Genomic DNA, 17226 nt, shown 5'->3' on the forward strand with positions numbered 1-17226 from the left:
CTGGGGGTCCGCACCCCCCCGGCCCCCCCCCAGGCCATGGAGCTGTCAGCTCCCCTGCCAGCCATATTGCTCTGCGCCCGGAGGAACACGCAGCCGGCGAATGTAAACACGAGCTAAAATGTCTGCCAGGAAATAGTTTGTCTCTGCGAGCATCGCGCTGGAAGTTGGGCTCCCTGGGCCGGGGGCCACCCCTGCTGCCCCCCCCCATTTCCCCAAACACCGCTTGACCTTGGCCGAGGGCACGGCCCCTTGGCTGAGGGGAGGAAGTTATTCCCCTCCGGGTGGTTTTTGTTGTGTTTGGGGTTTTTGTTTTTTTTTTTTCATTTTTAGGCTTTTTTTTTTTTTCCTGTTGAGGGAATTAAACGGTGCCGCGTGCAGGGGAAGGAGTGGATCTGGGCTAAGCCGGTTTTTTTATTATTTCCCCCCCCCCCACACTTTTCTCATGCCGTCAGAAAATCACCAGCCAGCCCGGCATTGCCGGCAGCAAGCACTCTCTCTCTCTCTCTCAGAGAAAGTAATTTTGCCGGCCGGCTTCCACTTAAACCCCTTTTATTTTAATTCCTCCTCCCCCTGCACATTTTCTCACCACGTCGGGGAGCTTGCAAGGGGTCATGTCACAGAAAAAAAACCCTTTCCCGGTGGGAGAGGGGAACAGGAGAGCAGGCGGGAGCTGCCAGCCGGATCCAGGCCTCGCTGTGTTTTCACACCAAAAGCCTCATCGGGGTGATTCCTGTCGGGCGGCTGCCAGAAGCGAGATGCAAAGCAGTTCCGAGGAAACCCATCCCGTTCCCCATCCCTGTGCTCCCCGGGGCCGAGCGGGACCCACCTCCCACCCTGAGCACAACGGCCGCCCCATTGCCCCCACCCAGAGGGTCCAGAGCTGGACGGCTCTCCCACTCCCCACAGCGTTTTCCTAACCCCATGTGCTCCACGTGGTGACAAAATACCTTTTACCCTCTCCCCAAATACTCCCATCTCACATTTTTGGCATTTTTTTTGCTGCTATTCCCACCCCCCTCCACATCCTGATTTCTGCAGCTTAAAATGCCCCGCACGGCTCAGGGCCCAGGGCAAGACGACAGGGTTTACGGTCGCGGTTTCTATTTCTTTTTCAAGCGGCAGAGAACAAAGCTGTGAGCATAGCAGCATTACGGCGTGGGGCGGCACGTCACCTTTGCCCCTACTGAGGGGAGGCTCCCCGCACCAGGCAAAACCCCCCGTGGGTCCAGGCTGCAGGAAAGGGACTCACCGGAGCAGTTTGGTGTGTCGGTGTGGCAGCTCACGGTGGCACTGACCCTCTGACAGCCAAGCAGTTCCTTAACAAAAAGTATTGGAGGGAGGAAGGCAATAATTACGTGGCAATTCTTTTTTTTTTTTTTTTTTTTTAAATTAATCTGGCAGACATCACCCCAGAAGCTCAGAGCTGTGTCCCTGCTCCAGCATTGCATCCAGCCTCAGTCCAGGGCTGGTGGTTGGCACGTGCATGTGTGTGTATGGCTGTGTTGGTTGTTTTTTTCAAAACACAGTCACTTGAAGTTTTTTGGGGTTTGGGATTTTTGTTTGCAACAAGTATCTTTTCAGATACTGCCAAATTTGTAGGCTTTTTTTAAAAAAAAAGCTGGCTTACCAGCACTTTGAGGTGAGCTCTGAAATGAGTTCTCCCAAAGTCTGCATGCGGCAAGGGAGGAACGTCCCCAGCTCGCCACAAACCCGCTCGATGCCAGCCTGGCCATGATTGCATTTTTGGGGTGCACCAGCCTTGCCTGCTAATGGGAGCTCATCTATCCCACTGCCAGCACATGTCTGCTGGCTGCCACTTTCCCCAGGCTGGGAGAGGTTGGGGGAGCACCCCATCTTCAAATGGGTCTGACTGGGGACCCCCCCCGGCTGCAGTTTGGCCACAGCACCCAGCTGCTGCTCTGATCCTGGTGATCACTAAGGGTGGCTGGGATGGGGAGGAACCTGTAAGAGGGATTTAGGTGTTTGCTTGTGCTGGGGAACAGCTGGGGCTGCTGAGTGCCAGCCAGGGCAAATCCCGGAATAACCCCTGGGAAGGGTGAGATGCAGCAGCTATTCCCCATCAGAACCATCTCCCTGATCCCCCATTGCTAAGGCAGCAGACGCTGCCCCAGCCCCTTCGCACTGCTCAACGTCCTCGCAAGCAGCGAGATGTGCCGCTCAGCTGGGCCCTGGGCTCCGACAGAAGCTGTGGCTCCATGAGAGCAACAGGGATTTGGGACAGATTTAACCCAGAGGGGTGAAGCCCCTGTGCATGCACCACCTCCATGTCTATGCATCCCTTCCCAGTGCATTCCCCATGCCCGCACCCCCCGCCTGCCCATGCACCCCATGTACCCCTTCCCCGTGCATGCCCCCAGTGCAACCTCATGGGAATCTCTTTCAGTGGGTCCAGCGGGGAGGGAACTGCCCCCCAAGACTGTTCCCCCACCTCAGGGACCAGGCTGGACAAAGCGTGGCTATTTCTAACCCCCCTGTGCATATGTTCAGTGCAGCCTGTGGAACAACACTGCTCCTTGCCAGCGACCCCCCCTCTGGAGACAAAAAAAGGGGGCAGGGGCCCACTCTATTTTCCACTGCCGGGGTGAAGTGTGTCCCCCCGCACATCCCCTTGGGTGGGCTTTAGCACCCTGCCATACTCAGACCATAGCAAGTGCTTTGCTGAGCTGGGGCCCTGGGCGCTGCCAGCCCCTGAACCCCAGCGTGGGGCTGGCCCCCCCCCCCCACTGGATTTTCCTCTGCTGGTGAGATTGGCTGCAAAAAGGGCCAGATCCGTCACTGGCCGGGCAGGAGGAGGGGAGGGTGCTAAATTTAGCCGGCTACGTAGAAGACAGGGGCCATACCAGGAACTGTGCAGGGCCTGGCCGCAGCCTCGCGTCCCGGGGGGGCCCTGCCTGCCTTTCACTCTGCCCTAACAGGATGCAAGGGGGTGGGGGGTCCTGCAGGGCCAGGTAGGACATCAATCCCCTCCCCACCCATCAGACTGGACCCCATCGCATCAGCCCCATCCATGCTGCTCCCTTCCGTGGGGCAGATGGCATCAGAGCAGCATCCCCCTCCCCAAACCTGCCTCACCCCAGGGCTTCGAGCACCCTGGATGGTCCAAAATGTCCTTCCCAGAATGGGCTGGAGACCCTCCCCGGGCAGCCCCCACACCTTTGGGAGGAGCCACCCAGCTGCTCGGGGGCTGCACAGCAGTGCTGAATACCCCACTAACAGCCAGACTGAGGCTCCGAGCATCCCCAGGGGCTGGTGGGTCCTTTGTGTGGGATGCAGTCAGGAACCCCAGTGATGGGTCCAGCTCCTGCAGGCAGGTTGGGACCCCCAAAAACATCCGTGACTGATCTGACACCCACCCTCTTCTCTCCCCCGCAGATGTGCACCCCCAGCAACACGCCGGCCACGCCACCCAACTTCCCGGACGCTCTGGCCATGTTCTCCAAGCTGCGGACCTCCGAGAGCCTGCAGAGCAGCAACAGCCCCATCACCTCCATGGCCTGCTCCCCCCCAGGGAGCTTCAGCCCCTTCTGGGCCTCCTCGCCCCCCAGCCACCAGCCTGCCTGGTTGCCCCCCTCCTCGCCCACCGCCCACGGCCTCCACCACCACTTGCACCACCCACAACCTGCCTGGCCCCCTGCCCCTCCGCCTGCCGCCCCCCCACAGAAAGCCGTGGCCACCATGGACGGCCAGAGATAAGACTGGGTTAGCAGAGGGGGGGGGGTGGAAATGGGGGTTGGGGGGGAAGGGAGGTCTGGGCCAGGGCGTTGGGAGCAGGGGCTCCCCAAGAAACGCACTGGAATAATTTTCTAGGTTTTATTATTATTTTTAAGGGGGGGGGACATGCTGCCAGGGAGGACACTGGCCCATGAGAGCCTCTGCAAGAGTCACTAGCTGGTCTTTTCTCCCCCCATTATTTTTTTTTTTAAATATATAACTATAATATATAAATATATCTAATGTATATAAATCCAGAGAGAAGGAGCAGCAGCGCAGAGGCAGGTGGGGGGGGTGTTCCCTATGGCTCCTCTCCCTGTTCCCCAGCATCCCTGCAGCAGGGCAGGAGAGGGAAAGGGGGTGGGGAATAACAAAAAAATAAATGGAGGGGGCTGTCATCACCCCGGATTATGGCCACAGAGCTGCTGGGCCCCCCCCCAGCTCTGGATTTCCTGGTTGCAGCGCCCAGAGCAAACACACCTCTCCTCTGGCTTCTGAAATTCAGCCCGGCTTCTTGCACAGACCCCTCCCTGGACCCTCCTCCTGCCCCCTCCTCCCTCCCTTGGCACCCCTGGGGCCTAGGGGGATTTATCAAGGTGATGTCCCCCCCATCCCTGTGACTGCTGTTCATGGCCCTTTCCCAGAGAGGGGGAAGCTGGGGGGTTTTTTAGTTTTCAAATCAATCTTGCTTAAAAAAAAACAAAAAACACAACCAAACAAAAAAAAAAAAAGAAAAAACAACAAAAAAAACAGGTTGAAGGTTTTTTATTAATTTAAAAATTAAAAAAAAAAAAAAAAAAAATCACTTTTTTAACACCAGCTGTCCCTGCCTTTTCTCTTTGCTGGGAGGACATCCCTGGCAGGGCACCAAGAATGGGGGCGAGCCCCCCCATGCCACAGCAACACCAGTGGGGACAAGTTCCCCCCAGGAGGTGTCAGCAGCCCCAGGAAGCTGCACTGAGTCCCATGTGCTGCCTGGACTCTGCCTGCAGAAGCCACCGTCCCCAAAGAGGGGGGCAAAGGGAAGGGGAGACCCCGGAGCCGGGGGGTGGGGTGTGTGCCATGCCAGCATAGCTCGGTCCCCCATGCACCAGGGTGCAGCCAAAACCGCATCCTGCACCCTCACAAAATACTGCGGTTTGCAACCCCCCCCCAGCAGCGTGTCTCCCCCTGCCAGCCCCATCACCCACACATGCAATGAACCTCCCAGGCCTCAGCACTGTAGGGAGACCTAGTCCTGCCTGCGATACTTGAGGGTTGCCAGGCTTTTAGGCAAACCCTGTGCTGGGGTTGATGCCTTCTTGAGTGTCCCCCACTGCAGATTGGCCACTAGCCCGAGGACATGGGGGCTTGCCAGCCCCTGAGTCGTGGGATGGCCATAGGATGGGCAAAGCCCTGGCACTGCTCAACCCCAGACCCTGACCTCCCAAGCCCCTCGCTGTGCCACCGCCCTTCTGATAACTTCAAACAACACGCCAGTCCCTGGTTTAGTGCTTAGATATCCAAACTACATTTAAAATTGAATAAAAACACAGCCCGTGTTGCCACACCGCTCACACAACAACTGGGGTAAACACCCCCCCCCAAAATAGGAATGCAGCAGCTCTGGAGATACCAGCGATGGCCAGGAGATTCAAGGCACAAGTGCCAAGCATCCCCCAGGGGACAGGGAGACCCCCCCAGGATGGAGAACGCCCCCCCAGCACAGCACAACCTCCAAGGATAAAAGCCCCCAGCTGGGGTTACTCACCCACTCCAGCAGCACAGGCAGCACCCAAGAAAAGATGTGTGGCTGGGTGCTTGTGTTTATAGGGGCGGGGGGGCATTTATAGGGTGCAGCTGGGTCCCAGCAGCAGCAAACGGAACAGGGAGTGGGAGAGGGGCTGAGCTGGGGGGGCAGAACAGAAGAAGCACCAAAGGGGTCAGCCCCAGCTGGGCTGTATCCTGCAAATGCAGTTAGTCCTGGGGTGGGGGTGTTTTTAAGCCCATTGACACCTGACCCCCTCCATGGGTGCAGGATGGTACTTCACTGGCTCTACTCTAGCTGGTGTCCACTGGTTTGCTCTGAGTGCTCCCAGTTATTCCACTAGAGGTGGTACTGGGGGGACCTCAGATCCAGCTGGATCCACCTGGGCACCCCCAAAGTGGGTCTTTAGCACCCATTTTTTCCCCTGAAAAAATGAGCCCACCAGGGAAAACATCCCCATGGGGGTGGCTCCCTCAGGACTAAGGTGCCTGGGGACAGGAGCAGGGTGGGTGGGGATGGGGTCTGCCACTGTAAGGGGGATGTTTGGGCCCCCCCCCAAGTTTAAGGATAAGATCCACCAGGAGAGCAGGATTTCCACAGGACAGCCCCCAGGGACACACCATGATGGGGGTGAGGGGTGCTCCCCTGGATGCTTCCAGGGGCTGCGGTTTCCCTGCCTGGTGCCTCTCCACTTGTGACACAATTTGTGCTAGGTCTCAGCACGCCGTGGGGCATTCACCCTGAGGGGATGGGTGACAGAAGGGGGCTGGGGAAAAGCAGCCCCAAGCCATGGGGGTGGCAAAGGGAAAGGAAGGGCTGTGTTCTCCCAAGGTTGGGGGCAGAGAAGGGGTTATGGTGCTTTGCTCCAGAGGTGGGAAGCATCAGCTGCCCCGAGCTGGGCAGCACTGGGGTCGGTGCCTTCCTCTTTCCATCCATGGCAGCATTGGAAGAGGGACAAGGGGGTGACAAAGGGGGTTTATCCACTAGGAGATAAGGAAACCAGTCCAGTGACACTCATCCCTCACGATAAGCGATATCAAGCCAGCAGGCTTGGGGTGGGATTTGCTTTTGGCATTAAGCCACGTCCTGCTGCCGCCCTTCCCACTGAGGTCCCCATTTCCCACTGCCTTCAGCAGCAACTGAGCATCATCATCCTCCTGCTGCACCACCCGGCTCCCCCAGGCCCCCTTTGGGGCCACAAGCTCCCCTGGCAGGGGTCACTGGCACCAAATGGGGCTCGTGGTGGCCAGAGGGTGTCGGGGGGAGCGCAGCCAACACAGACCCCAGGAGGAGGAGGGTGGACAGGGGCTGTTTTCAGCTCCTCCGGTGATACGCGGCCACAGGACGAGGGATGCTGCCGACCCCTCCTTGTGCATGACGGGAAGATCCCGACCCAGGGCCACCCCACTCAGGCCGCACAGGCGCTTGGCTGCCCATCGCCCTTTATTGCTGCTGGCCGGAGCCACTTGCTCGCCTGCTCGGTAGCTGGGGTGGTGGGGCTTTGGCCGGGGACCCCCGGTCCCACCCAGCTGCTGGGGTGCTGGATCCATCCTGCAGGGGCGGGAAAAGCCCCGGTGCCTGGGAGAGGTGGCCGTGGGACGAGGCTGGCCTGTGCTCCAGCGAAACGGTGGTGCCTGGGCGCGAGGGGCAGGGGTTAGCCCCCCTGCAGCCCACGGGGCAGGCACTGGCTGTGGGCAGCTCTGCCAGCCCAGGATGGGGCAGGCAGCAGGGGCACCTGCCTGGCCAGAGACACCCAGAAACAGGGTCCTGGCCCCCACCCTGAAGCATACAGGCTGTTGTCCCACACTGACCAGGCCCCCCCCCAGCTCCCCACCTCGCTCTGGCTCCAATACGGGGTCCAGTTGCCCCATCTGCCAGTCCTCCCCCTCCATCCTGCTTCCACCCCTCCCCATCCCACCCCGGACCCCCATCCCACCCTGCCCGACTGGGGGCACAGACCCCTGCTCACCCCCACCCACCGGGAGACAGCAGGGTGCCCTCTCCCTGCCCTGGTGCCCTGACAGGGCCATACCCGGCTGGCTGAGCGAGGACCCGGCGCTCTGGGGCCGTGAGAGGAGGCGGCCGGTATCCCAGGCATCCCACTGCCGTGGGGACAGCTTGGGCTTGTCCCTCGGGGAGCCTGGCAGGAGAAACCAGAGGGAGCTGGGGTGGGGGGAGCCAGGGGGAACACGGGTGGGGGAAAAACTGGCACCCCATGGGCACCCTGCCCACCCCACTGTCCCCTTCACCCCCGCCAGATCCCCTTCCCAAGTGTGCCCCAGCCGTACCCTCCTTGCCCATGAGCACAGGCAGCTGACCATCCTGCCGGCCCCTGTAGATGTGGCCGTCCTGGCCCAACAGCTCCATCTCATCGTGCTAGGAAGGAGAGAGCAGGCTGGCTGAAACACGGTGCTGAATTCAGCGTGCCCAAGCAACCCTCCCACACCCAGCTCTCCCCAGGGAAACTGAGGCACGGATCCCCCGCCAGATGCTCAGCATCACCCTCCCAGCCTCAGTTGCCCCCACCATATCCCTCCCTACCTTTGTCATCCCTACCTTGATGGGGAGCAGGGTGTGGGGCTGGAGCGGCCGCGGGGTGCCAGGCTGGAGGCGCGGGCAGCGCTGCAGCGGGTGGGTGAGGGTGTGTCGGCCCCCACAGTGCCGTGGCACGCTGGGGTACCCACACTCAGCCGCCTGCTCCCTGTGGGACAGGGCACAGGGATGCTCAGCGCCTGGTACCATGGCACCCCGTGCTTCACCCTACTATGCCAGGGAGGGGGCCGGGGGGGTGCTCCCTGGTGGGGTTTGTCCCTGCGCTCTCCTCCGACTGCTGCAGGAGACCCATGCCTGTCCAACCGTGCTGGATCTGCTCTTTCCCCACAGCCCTGGTGAGCTGGTCATGGCCACGGTAGGTTCCTGCACCATATGCAAAGGACACCAGGAGGCAGAAACCGGGCTGTCCCAGCTGCAGTGCTTAATTTCGGCAACTTGTTTCACAGAAGGCACCCAACGAGCCTGAGGTCAGGCTGAGACCAGACACAACTCATCACATGTGGCTTCAGTGCCATTGAGACAGGGCTAGACAGGGCAGCAGGGACAGGCTGTAAAACCCCACAGACCTGGTGCAAGAACAGTGGACCCTCCGTGGCACATCTCTGCTCCCCTGCCCTGCCCAGCCCCCCCCGGACCCCTCTGCCCCCACCCAGGGCAGAGCTCTCTCTCACCAGGGCAGGGCCCCCCTGCACCCCAGGGGCCAGGGATGGGTCCCCGTGTCCCCTACCTGTGGCTGTGCTGCTGTGTTTGCTCCAGCTCGAGGATGGTCTGGGGACGCCCAGCAAGGCGGGGGGCCAGCGGTGGCATGGACGGGATGGCCACGATGTGCCTGGGGAGGGCAGGGGCCACGGGTGGGTGACGGGGGAAAAACGACCCACCCTGGCTTGGGGCAGCACCCCGAAACCCACGGGCTTGTACCCCATGGCATCCCCCTGCCCACTGCCCCCGGGGAGGGGTCCCCGTCCCCCCGCTGATGGACAGGGCTATGGAGAAGGCTCAGCAGGGTCAGATCCCCCAGGCAGACACCCCAAGCCCCATGCCTGGCACAGCAGGGCACCACTAGCACCCATCTCCCCCATCCCACCCATGCAGCCCCCGCAATGCACCAGCGCCAAGTGCTACTCACGGGCCAGGCACCAGCATGCTGAGGGGCCGGTTGCAGGAGATGCAGTGGAAATGGGCCAGCAGCTGCCTGCAGGGGGGTAGAAAAGAGCTGGGTGAGCTCCTGGGGGGGGGACACAGCCCTGCCTGCACGCAGGCAGGCAGCTTGAAGGCAGCAGTAAGGTGCTGAGCACTTCGCTGTAGTGAGTTACGGTGTTTGCGGGGGGAACCACAGGGTTTTGAGCCTGGTTTATCTCCCACCAGCCCAGCAAGATCCCAGCCTGCTGGCTGGTTACAAAATAAAGAGGGTACGATGGGGGAGAGCGGTTGTTTGTGGGCTCCCACCTGGGAGAAAGCTCCACCTCATATTAGGCTCCGGAAAATCCACAGAGTGGAACACCCAAACCCCACCACCACTGTGGGAACTATTCCCATGGGCACCCACAGCACCTCAGTCCCATGGGAACTGGGGATGCTGGCAAGGACAAAATGGGGGCGTTCCTGTACCTCTTGCTGGGGTGGGATGCTCCCAGCCTGGGAGCAAATGCCAGGCCTGGGGGCTGTAGGATTCCCACGTTTTGGAGGATGAGCTTTGTCACAGCTGCCCAAGGACCACAACATGCTTGCCTCAGCCCCACTGGTACCTCCAAAACCGGCAGCTGCCTGTGGCTGCCCAGAGTGGGCAGGGATGCAAGGTGAAAGGCACAGGCACCCACACCTGCCATCCGAACCAGCCCTTGCACCGGTTTCATTGCTTCATCAGCGCTAATTACCACCCTCCGCCCGGGTGCCTTGCCAGGAGGGCAGGTCACAACCCAGCTCCAGCGGCGCTGTGTGTCGCACCCCTGCCCGGGGGGGACGAGCCGCCGTCCCCCGCCCTTGCTCCAGAAAACCTTTGGACCCACACCCCAGTTTTGATTTGGGAGGGCTCCATCCTGCAGGTGCCCCCTCCTCGCACGTCCTTTAATGTTGGGAACCTGCTACTGGTGGGAGGAGAAGGCACAGCTACTTAGTCAGCATCCCCGCAGTTTGCTGGCTAAATTGGTCCAATGCCAGGGTACCATGTGGGCACCGGCCGGGACAGCCGGAGGGAACGGGGCGAGTGCTGTCCCCAAAGCTATCGCCATCCCCATCGCACTCACTTCTTAATCCCAGCTGCATCGTCAGCCTCCATCTGCGGCACCTTCTCCTTGAGCTGCTCCAGGATGGTCTTCCAGTGTTCCTCCAGCTGCTGCCGGAAAGGCCCCAGCTCCAGGCGGTCCAGCTGCAGACGGACATGCACCCTCAGCCAGCTGCCCCAGGATGGGACATTGCGGCCCCCAGGGAAAAGCCAGGAGTGGGGGATCCTCAGAGGGATGTTGCCTTAGGCTGCTAAGCCCTGAAGGTGCCAGTTTTGTGTGGCAGGGACGAGCCACCCCTCACCTTGGAGTCCATCTCTTCACTGAGCTGTCGCTGGACCTGGTGCCAGCCCTGCTCCTGGCCCATCACCTGGCTCAGCATCTCCTGGATCATCTCATTCAGCCGCTCCATGCTTGCGTCAAACTGGGTGCGACTGACTTTGCCGGCCAGGGCGGTTTTGTCTGCTTTCTAGCAATAGGGAAAGGCAGGAGAGCGGTGGGGAAAGAACGGAGGTACGATGGGCAGGGCCAGCTCATGTTGGGAGGAGAGGGAGAAGTGGCTACGTGGCCCTGCTCACCCCATCACCCCTGTGGGGTTAGTCCCACCAGCTGAAGGGACCTCAGGGGAGATAGAGGGACCTGGTGAGGGACCTGCAGCTGGTCTGGAAATCCCCCCTCTCCCAGGCCAGTTCTGCCACTGAGCCCCCAAGGGACGATGGCTGGTTGTCACCCTGCCCAGGACCCCCTTAGCTGGCACTGGGCCCCTCAAGGCCATACCACACCGATTCTCAGCACCAGGTCCTCCTTGTCTGCTTTCTCCTTCTCCAGCCTCTCCAGGGACTGGAACAGAGCCTTCCAACACAGAAAGCATCCCATAACACCATGGCAGGGTCAGAGCTGTCTCCCGGCCAGCTGAGCACCCCCCGGTCCCCCTACTGCCACCCCAAAAACCTCCAGGAAAGGTGCTTTGAACCTCCACAGGGCTGCGAGCCAGTTGGCAGGGGGACAAATCCCTTGTGGATCCCAGCCTGGGGTCTGCCTGGAGGATGCTCTGACCCCGCGGGGGTTTCAGCCACCTACCTCGATATCTTTCTGCTTCTGGTGACGGTCATCCAGGAGGTTCCCCGTGACGGAGCTGAGCTTCTCGTAGTCCCCTTGCACCTGCATGACGGTGGCCTGGATGCGCTTCAGCAGCTCCTCATCCTGCTTCAGGGAGGAAGACAACAAGGTGGTGCTGGGCAAGGTGGGGGCTGGCTACCCCACGGGGACAGACCCTGGTTACTCGGCCGGTGGCTGTGGGTTGTCAGTGCTAGCAGGACATGTGCATCAAGGCTTTCATTTCCTTCCGTGCTGCTGAATTGTAAAAGCCGATTCGGTGGGCAGGGAGGGGCTCCCCCGTGTTACAGTGAAGCACAACCAGGCACGGGGGTCCCAGCAACCCCCTCCCAAGCCCCCCATGCAGGCATCTCCCTACCTGGCTCCTTCCCGGCAGCTGCCTCACCACCTTGCCCACCGCCTGCCGCGACATGAAGGAGTCCACCAGCTCCTGGAGCTTCTCGTAACGCTGGAGAAGCTGCCCCACCTGCACGCTGATGTCCGTGCTGCAGACGGGGCACGCTGCCTGCGCCTCTGCCTCCTCCCGCTCCTGCCCTGTGCCCTCCACCATCGCCCTCAGCTCGTCCAGCTGCAGAAAGGGGAGAAGGAATTGGCTCTGAGATGGGACAGATGCAGGTAACAAGCCCGGGCACCGTGGAGGCTCGATGGCCTCACCCAGCCAGGGGAAATGGCTGGGACCCCTGCCAGGACCACACTGCTGAGCTGGTGGGTGGTGGGAGCGCTCCCCCCGGACCTCACCTGCTCCTGCAGCTGGTCAGCCGTCTTGGTCACCAACTGCTCCAGCGTGGCCTTGGTCATCTCCTGTTGCTCTCCCAGCTCCTTCAGCTCCTGCTTTATCTCCTGCAGCGTGGACCTGGTCAGTGAGACAGAGGCACAGGCAGGCTTAGCCTCCACGGGACCACTCAGGGGGTGTCCCTTGCCCCCCAAACCGGGATGCTTTCAGCCCCCCCGGGCTCCCTTGCAGTCCCACAGGGTAAGAAACCCTCTCCCATCCTTTTACCTCAGTTGCAGGGTAATCTGGTCGCTGCCATCCACTTTCCAGTCAGGTCCAGCCACCCCCAGCTTTCCAAGTGCATCTTCCAGCTGCCTGACCTGGGAACAGCGGTGGTGGCAGAGTCAGGACACGGCCCCCTGTGTTGTCCCAGCACGGGGGCCCTTCGGTTGCCCCCTCCCTGCCCAACAGTCTCCCCCAGCATCCCTGCAGCCCCCTCGGGGACTGCCACCAGCTCACCTTCCCTTTCTCGCCCTGCAGGTCACTGGCCAGGCCCTGCAGGGAGGACACCTGGCCCCGGAGGTCAGCCAGGATGCTGGCAATGTTCTCCTGGTCTAGAGGGATGTGGTTCAAGGGGACACGCTGTCGGTAAGGGGGTCTCACCCCTCGGCACCAGGCTCTGGGTGCAATGAGCCCCCGACCCAGGGTGTCCCATGCCAAACACTCCCCTGCCGGCCCCCCCAGTTCTCCCACCTCCCTCTGGGAAGAGCAGGCGCAGCTTCTCAAGCTCGGCATGGTCTGACTTGGTGGCTTCCAGCTGGGCCACCTGCTCCTTCAGGGCTGTGTAGAGGTGGCCAAGCTGCCCGATCTGGCGGAGAGCCTCCACTGTCTCCTCGTAGCGGCTGGAGGCACTGCTGGAGCCTGAGGACCCCCAGGGCACAGCTGGCTCTTGTGAAGGGGACATGGCCCTGGGATAGCCATCAAGGGGGATCTCGAACCCCTGGGCTGTCAGTGAGAGGGTCCCCGCTGCCGGGTGGCCTGCCTGGGCAAGCTGTGTGGTGGGCAAAGCCTTGTCTCCCTCCTTGGGGCTTGTGGCATCCATCTGTGTCCCCAGAGCACCGGGGGTGGCTTCAGTAGGGACTTTCTCAGTGCCAGAAAGGCTGGGCTCCATGCGAGGGGGGCTTGGCTGAACGCCTGCTCCTCCTCCTGGGGTGCCTGGAGGTGCTGGCTGCATCCCTGGGATGGTGGTCTGGGTGCTGGGAGTCCCTGGCTGCATCCCCGGGATGCTGGTCTGGGTGCTGGGAGTCCCTGGCTGTGTCCCTGGCGTGGTGGTCTGGGTGCCGGGGGACCCTGGCTGCATCCCTGGGATTGTGGTCTTGGTGCCGGGGGACACTGGCTGTGTCCCCAGGATGGTGGCGTTGGTATCAGAAGTCCTTCTCTGATCTGAGGGAGTTCCTTCCCAATTCTCAGGGGTCACTGGTGCTCTCTGCATCCCTGTGTGCATCCCCTGGGAGCTGGGCTGTGTCCCCGAAGTCCCCTTGCTGGTCCTGGGCACAGGCTGTGTCCCTGGTGCTTTCAGCCCTGGTGCTGAGCTTCCCCCATGCGGGGTGTCCAAGTCAGAAATGTGGGGCTCGGCAGGGGCAGACTGGCCCCCACTGCCCTCCTGGGAAGAGGAAGGAAAGAGGAACAGGTTTACAGGCAGCCATGCAGTGGTGATGGCAGACCCAGGTCCCCCCAGCTGTGTCCCCAGCCCCTGTCCCCAAACCCCCTGGCTCACAGGGCCAAACTCAAGTAGCTACAAGAGCCCAAAGGCAAAGGCTGCCCACCCCACGGAGACCCCCCAAGCTCCTGCGGAGTCATTTTAGCAGCCGATCCAGGGGATCAGCGAACACCCTACTGATGCCACCTGATACAACAGCAAGGCTTGTTTTTTCCTCTAGCGATGGGATTCAGTACTCCAGACCTGGTGGACCAGACCCACTTCCCAGCCCAACAGGCTGTGCCTGAGTTTCAGGAGCAGCAGCCCCAGGAAGGATTTGGAAACCATCTCATGCTGCAAAATGCCAGGGTTTGCCCCAAAAGGTCCCCCTGCTGTCCCCTGCTCCCACCCACCAGCCCCAGAGAGACTGGGAGGGCAGGCAACCACGGTCCTGCCCAATGTCAAGCAAGGACATGGGGCTGTGCGGTCACCCCAAGGATTTTGGGTGCTTGCTTGCCCCACGGAAGGGTTGTTGTGGGCTGTCAATGGCACAGATGGTGGAGGAGATCTGCCTGTTAGGCCAGCCGAGGAGCTGCCCTGGCTCTGTCTATGCCAGGTCCTGCCTCCTGCAGGGACCCACAGGGAAGAGAAGTGCTGAGCAAACCTCTGCAGAGGCCCAGGGGTGTGCAGCGGCTGGAGGCGCTGGGGGCTGCGGTCCCGCTCGGTCCCGCTCCTGCAGCCGGGATGCCCCAGCACTCACCACCGACGGACCTCGGCCTCCTCCTCCTCCTCCTCCTCCTCCTCCTCCTCCTCCTCCTCCTCCTCCTCCTCCTGCTTTGCTGCCCACCAGGCAATCCTCCAGCACCTCCCAACGCACCATGTTGCTCACCTCCTCCGGGGCTGGGTAGAGGCTCAGCCTTTCCTTCAGTTTTTTCTGGGGGAAGGAAGGGATCAAGGGGTCAGCCCGGCTGCGTAGCTGGGGGTGGGGTGGGATCCACGGGAGGCCTGCCCCCCCCCCCAGCATCGCTGCCCAGCACTGCTGGGGACCATGTCCTGGCATGGAAGGACTGGGTGCATTGGTCCCCTGGGGATGCAGCTGCCTCCTGTCCTGGAGCAGGATCTGGGCACGTTTGCGGCCATACCACATCATTGTCCAACGTGGTCTGGTCATGGAGACCCGGCAGCCGGCCAGCAGCATCCTGGAGGTTCCCCTGGAGTGGGGCGAGGAGAGGGACAGCAGTCAGGGGAGCAGGATTCAAAAGGAGAATCTGCAAATTAACTTGTGTGCAAGACAGAGGGATGCTGGGCAGGGCTGTGCCTGCGGGCTGTGGCTGTATTGCACGGGTAGATCTTTATCTCCCCTCTTTCCCAGCACCCACGTTACTTTTTTTTAGTTAAAAAGTGTCTTAGCATCACTTTGGTTGATGCACGCAGTTACCTCTACCACCAGCCTGACCTGCAGGCAGCGGCACCCATTTCTGCCCTCCCCAAGCAGAGCTGGCAGGTGGAGGGTGGGGGGCTCTAGGGTGGGTGGGCTGAGCTCCCCCCTTGGGACACCCTTCCCGCTCTTCCCTCCTGGTGTCCTTCACGCTGGGTGACACCCAGGGGCGCAGGGTGACGCAGTGAGGGGCAGGGAGGGGGCGAGGGCCCAGCTCCCTCCCGGGGGGCACCGGCAGCCGCTCACCAAGCCAAGTGTCTCCTGGAGCGTCCGGATGTCCTCTCCCATGCGGGACTGCGCCGCCTTCATCCCGCCAATCTCCTCAAGGAGATCCTGGGAGAGAGCCATGGCCTAGGAGAAGGGGATGGCAGGGGTGAGCCCCAGGGGAGGGTCCCTGGGGACTAGGACCTTTACCGCTTCTGTGGTCTGCACGGGGTGGGGGTGGAGGGGGTGGGCAGCACAGGGCATTGCAGGCAGCTCTTCCCATTCATCACATCTTCAACAGCCAAGAAGGGACAGCAGCTCCCCAGAGAGCCCTGCCCCAGGGGAGCCCCTTGCACAACCTGAGTCAGCAGGGACGGATCCAGCCCTGCCTGCCCGTGCCAGGCTCCATGCAAGACAGCTGAAGCCAATACAAAGGGCAAAGAGCTGCTGCTACCCACTCAACTGCAGCCTGGCCTGGGAGGGCAGCAGCAACTGCTGCTAATGAAGCGGGGAGCAATCAAGCAGGGGCCTGCCCCAAAGACAGTGAGTGCTCCCTGCTCAGCCCCCCAGGGAAACCCTCCCTGTTGCCTTCTCCCTAGGAGTCCCAGCCCTGGCAGGATCTGGCCTTGCAGTGCTGAGGGTGGCTCTTTCCTTGAACCTGAGCTTATTTCTTCCCACCGAGGATGCTCGGGAAAAGCACGGCTGTGAGCAGCTTGGTGCTGTGCAGGATGAGGCCCCTCTTCGGTCCCCACCAGTGCTGGGTTTAGCCCTTGGGCGAGCCAAGGAGACTTGTGGTGGGAGATGAGGCCCTCGAGGTGCTGATGGAGCCTCTCAGCTGCCCAAGGAGCAGATGCAGTACCCAGCCGTAGGTCAGGAGCGGGGAAGGGAGGGATGGAGAGGGTGGTGGGGCCGGACCTCCAGGGGTGCTGAGCCTCCAGCTGGCAGAGCCAAGGGCACTGGGTGCTGTGTAAGACCCACGACTCGCTGATGGCAGCGTGGGGAGGACCTAGAGCAACATTTCAGCCTCAGCTCTTCCTCCCCAAAACTCCATCCCTTTCCCATGGTGAAACCCCACGTGCCGCCGTGAGCCTGGGCTTAAACCAGACTGTGGTCTAAGGGCAGCACAAGAGCAGCACGGACCCCCGGAGGAGGGGAGGTCTCACGGGGGAGCACCCAGGGCACCGGGAAGAGCCTCTACCTTGGAGATGCCACTCTCGTTCGCTTCAATCTTCTTCTTCATCTGCCCCACGTCGGCGGCCACGGAGGCGACCTGGGGGCTGCTTGTGGCGCCCTGCAGCGGCTCCTTTCCAGGCAGCCGCTCCCCCGGCTCCTGGGGCTGCTGTCCCGTGCCCTGGGCCCAGGCCTCGGTCCTGTCTCCCTTCTTCTCCAGGCCGGGGTGTGCTTTGGCAGGCTGGTCCCCCCCCAGGAGGGGGGTCAGGCTGTGCCCCAGCTCCTGGGCTGGCAGGTCCTGCAGGCCCAGATGCCCAAGCATGGCCTGCAGCAGGCTGTGCAGTGCTGTGAAGTTGACGGCCCCGACCTCGGGCGTCCCGATGGCGACGTCCAGCAGCTGGGACAGGCTGAGTGGGGCCATCGCTGCTGCCCTGCCCGAAAACACGGAGCCTGACCTGGGGGGGACGGGAGCCTTTTTGCCTGGGGGGGACCTGGGAGGGTAGGAGGGATGGAGCCTTCCTCTTCCTTCTCCTCCTCCTCCTCCCCTGCCTCACCACGGAAAGCAATCAAACCCCATCCAAACCGCGGCGGGGGGAGCGGGTGGCAGAGTGCCCCCCCCGAGGGCAGCGCTTTCTG

General features: G+C 61.7%; 3 protein-coding genes across 3 annotated transcripts; 1 reads left to right on the forward strand and 2 right to left on the reverse strand.

Moving 5' to 3' along the window:
• Positions 1-3327: 3327 nt before the first annotated feature.
• Positions 3328-3946, forward strand: UBALD2 (UBA-like domain containing 2). Its single transcript, XM_010579367.1, has one exon. The coding sequence runs from the start codon at positions 3394-3396 to the stop codon at positions 3712-3714; it is 321 nt and encodes a 106-aa protein (XP_010577669.1). The 5' UTR covers positions 3328-3393; the 3' UTR covers positions 3715-3946.
• Positions 3947-5972: 2026 nt separating this feature from the next.
• On the reverse strand, positions 5973-14736 carry QRICH2 (glutamine rich 2). Its single transcript, XM_010579368.1, has 15 exons — positions 14668-14736; positions 12833-13742; positions 12599-12693; positions 12368-12459; positions 12106-12220; positions 11726-11935; positions 11332-11457; positions 11029-11103; positions 10556-10720; positions 10276-10397; positions 9159-9224; positions 8760-8861; positions 7768-7855; positions 7512-7619; positions 5973-7113 (listed from the first exon to the last, which is right to left on the reverse strand). Exons 2-15 carry the CDS (start codon positions 13581-13583, stop codon positions 6697-6699), a joined length of 2532 nt encoding a protein of 843 aa, XP_010577670.1. The 5' UTR covers positions 13584-13742; positions 14668-14736; the 3' UTR covers positions 5973-6696.
• A 1-nt stretch (position 14737) lies between these two features.
• Positions 14738-17068, reverse strand: LOC104839275. The gene is made up of 3 exons (XM_010579481.1): positions 16619-17068; positions 15463-15567; positions 14738-14989 (listed from the first exon to the last, which is right to left on the reverse strand). The coding sequence occupies exons 1-3, from the start codon at positions 17009-17011 to the stop codon at positions 14738-14740; spliced, it is 750 nt and encodes a 249-aa protein (XP_010577783.1). The 5' UTR covers positions 17012-17068.
• Positions 17069-17226: the final 158 nt, after the last annotated feature.

The sequence above is a fragment of the Haliaeetus leucocephalus genome, unplaced genomic scaffold (genome assembly GCF_000737465.1).
Source record: "Haliaeetus leucocephalus isolate CR32 unplaced genomic scaffold, Haliaeetus_leucocephalus-4.0 Scaffold657, whole genome shotgun sequence".
Taxonomy (NCBI): domain Eukaryota; kingdom Metazoa; phylum Chordata; class Aves; order Accipitriformes; family Accipitridae; genus Haliaeetus; species Haliaeetus leucocephalus.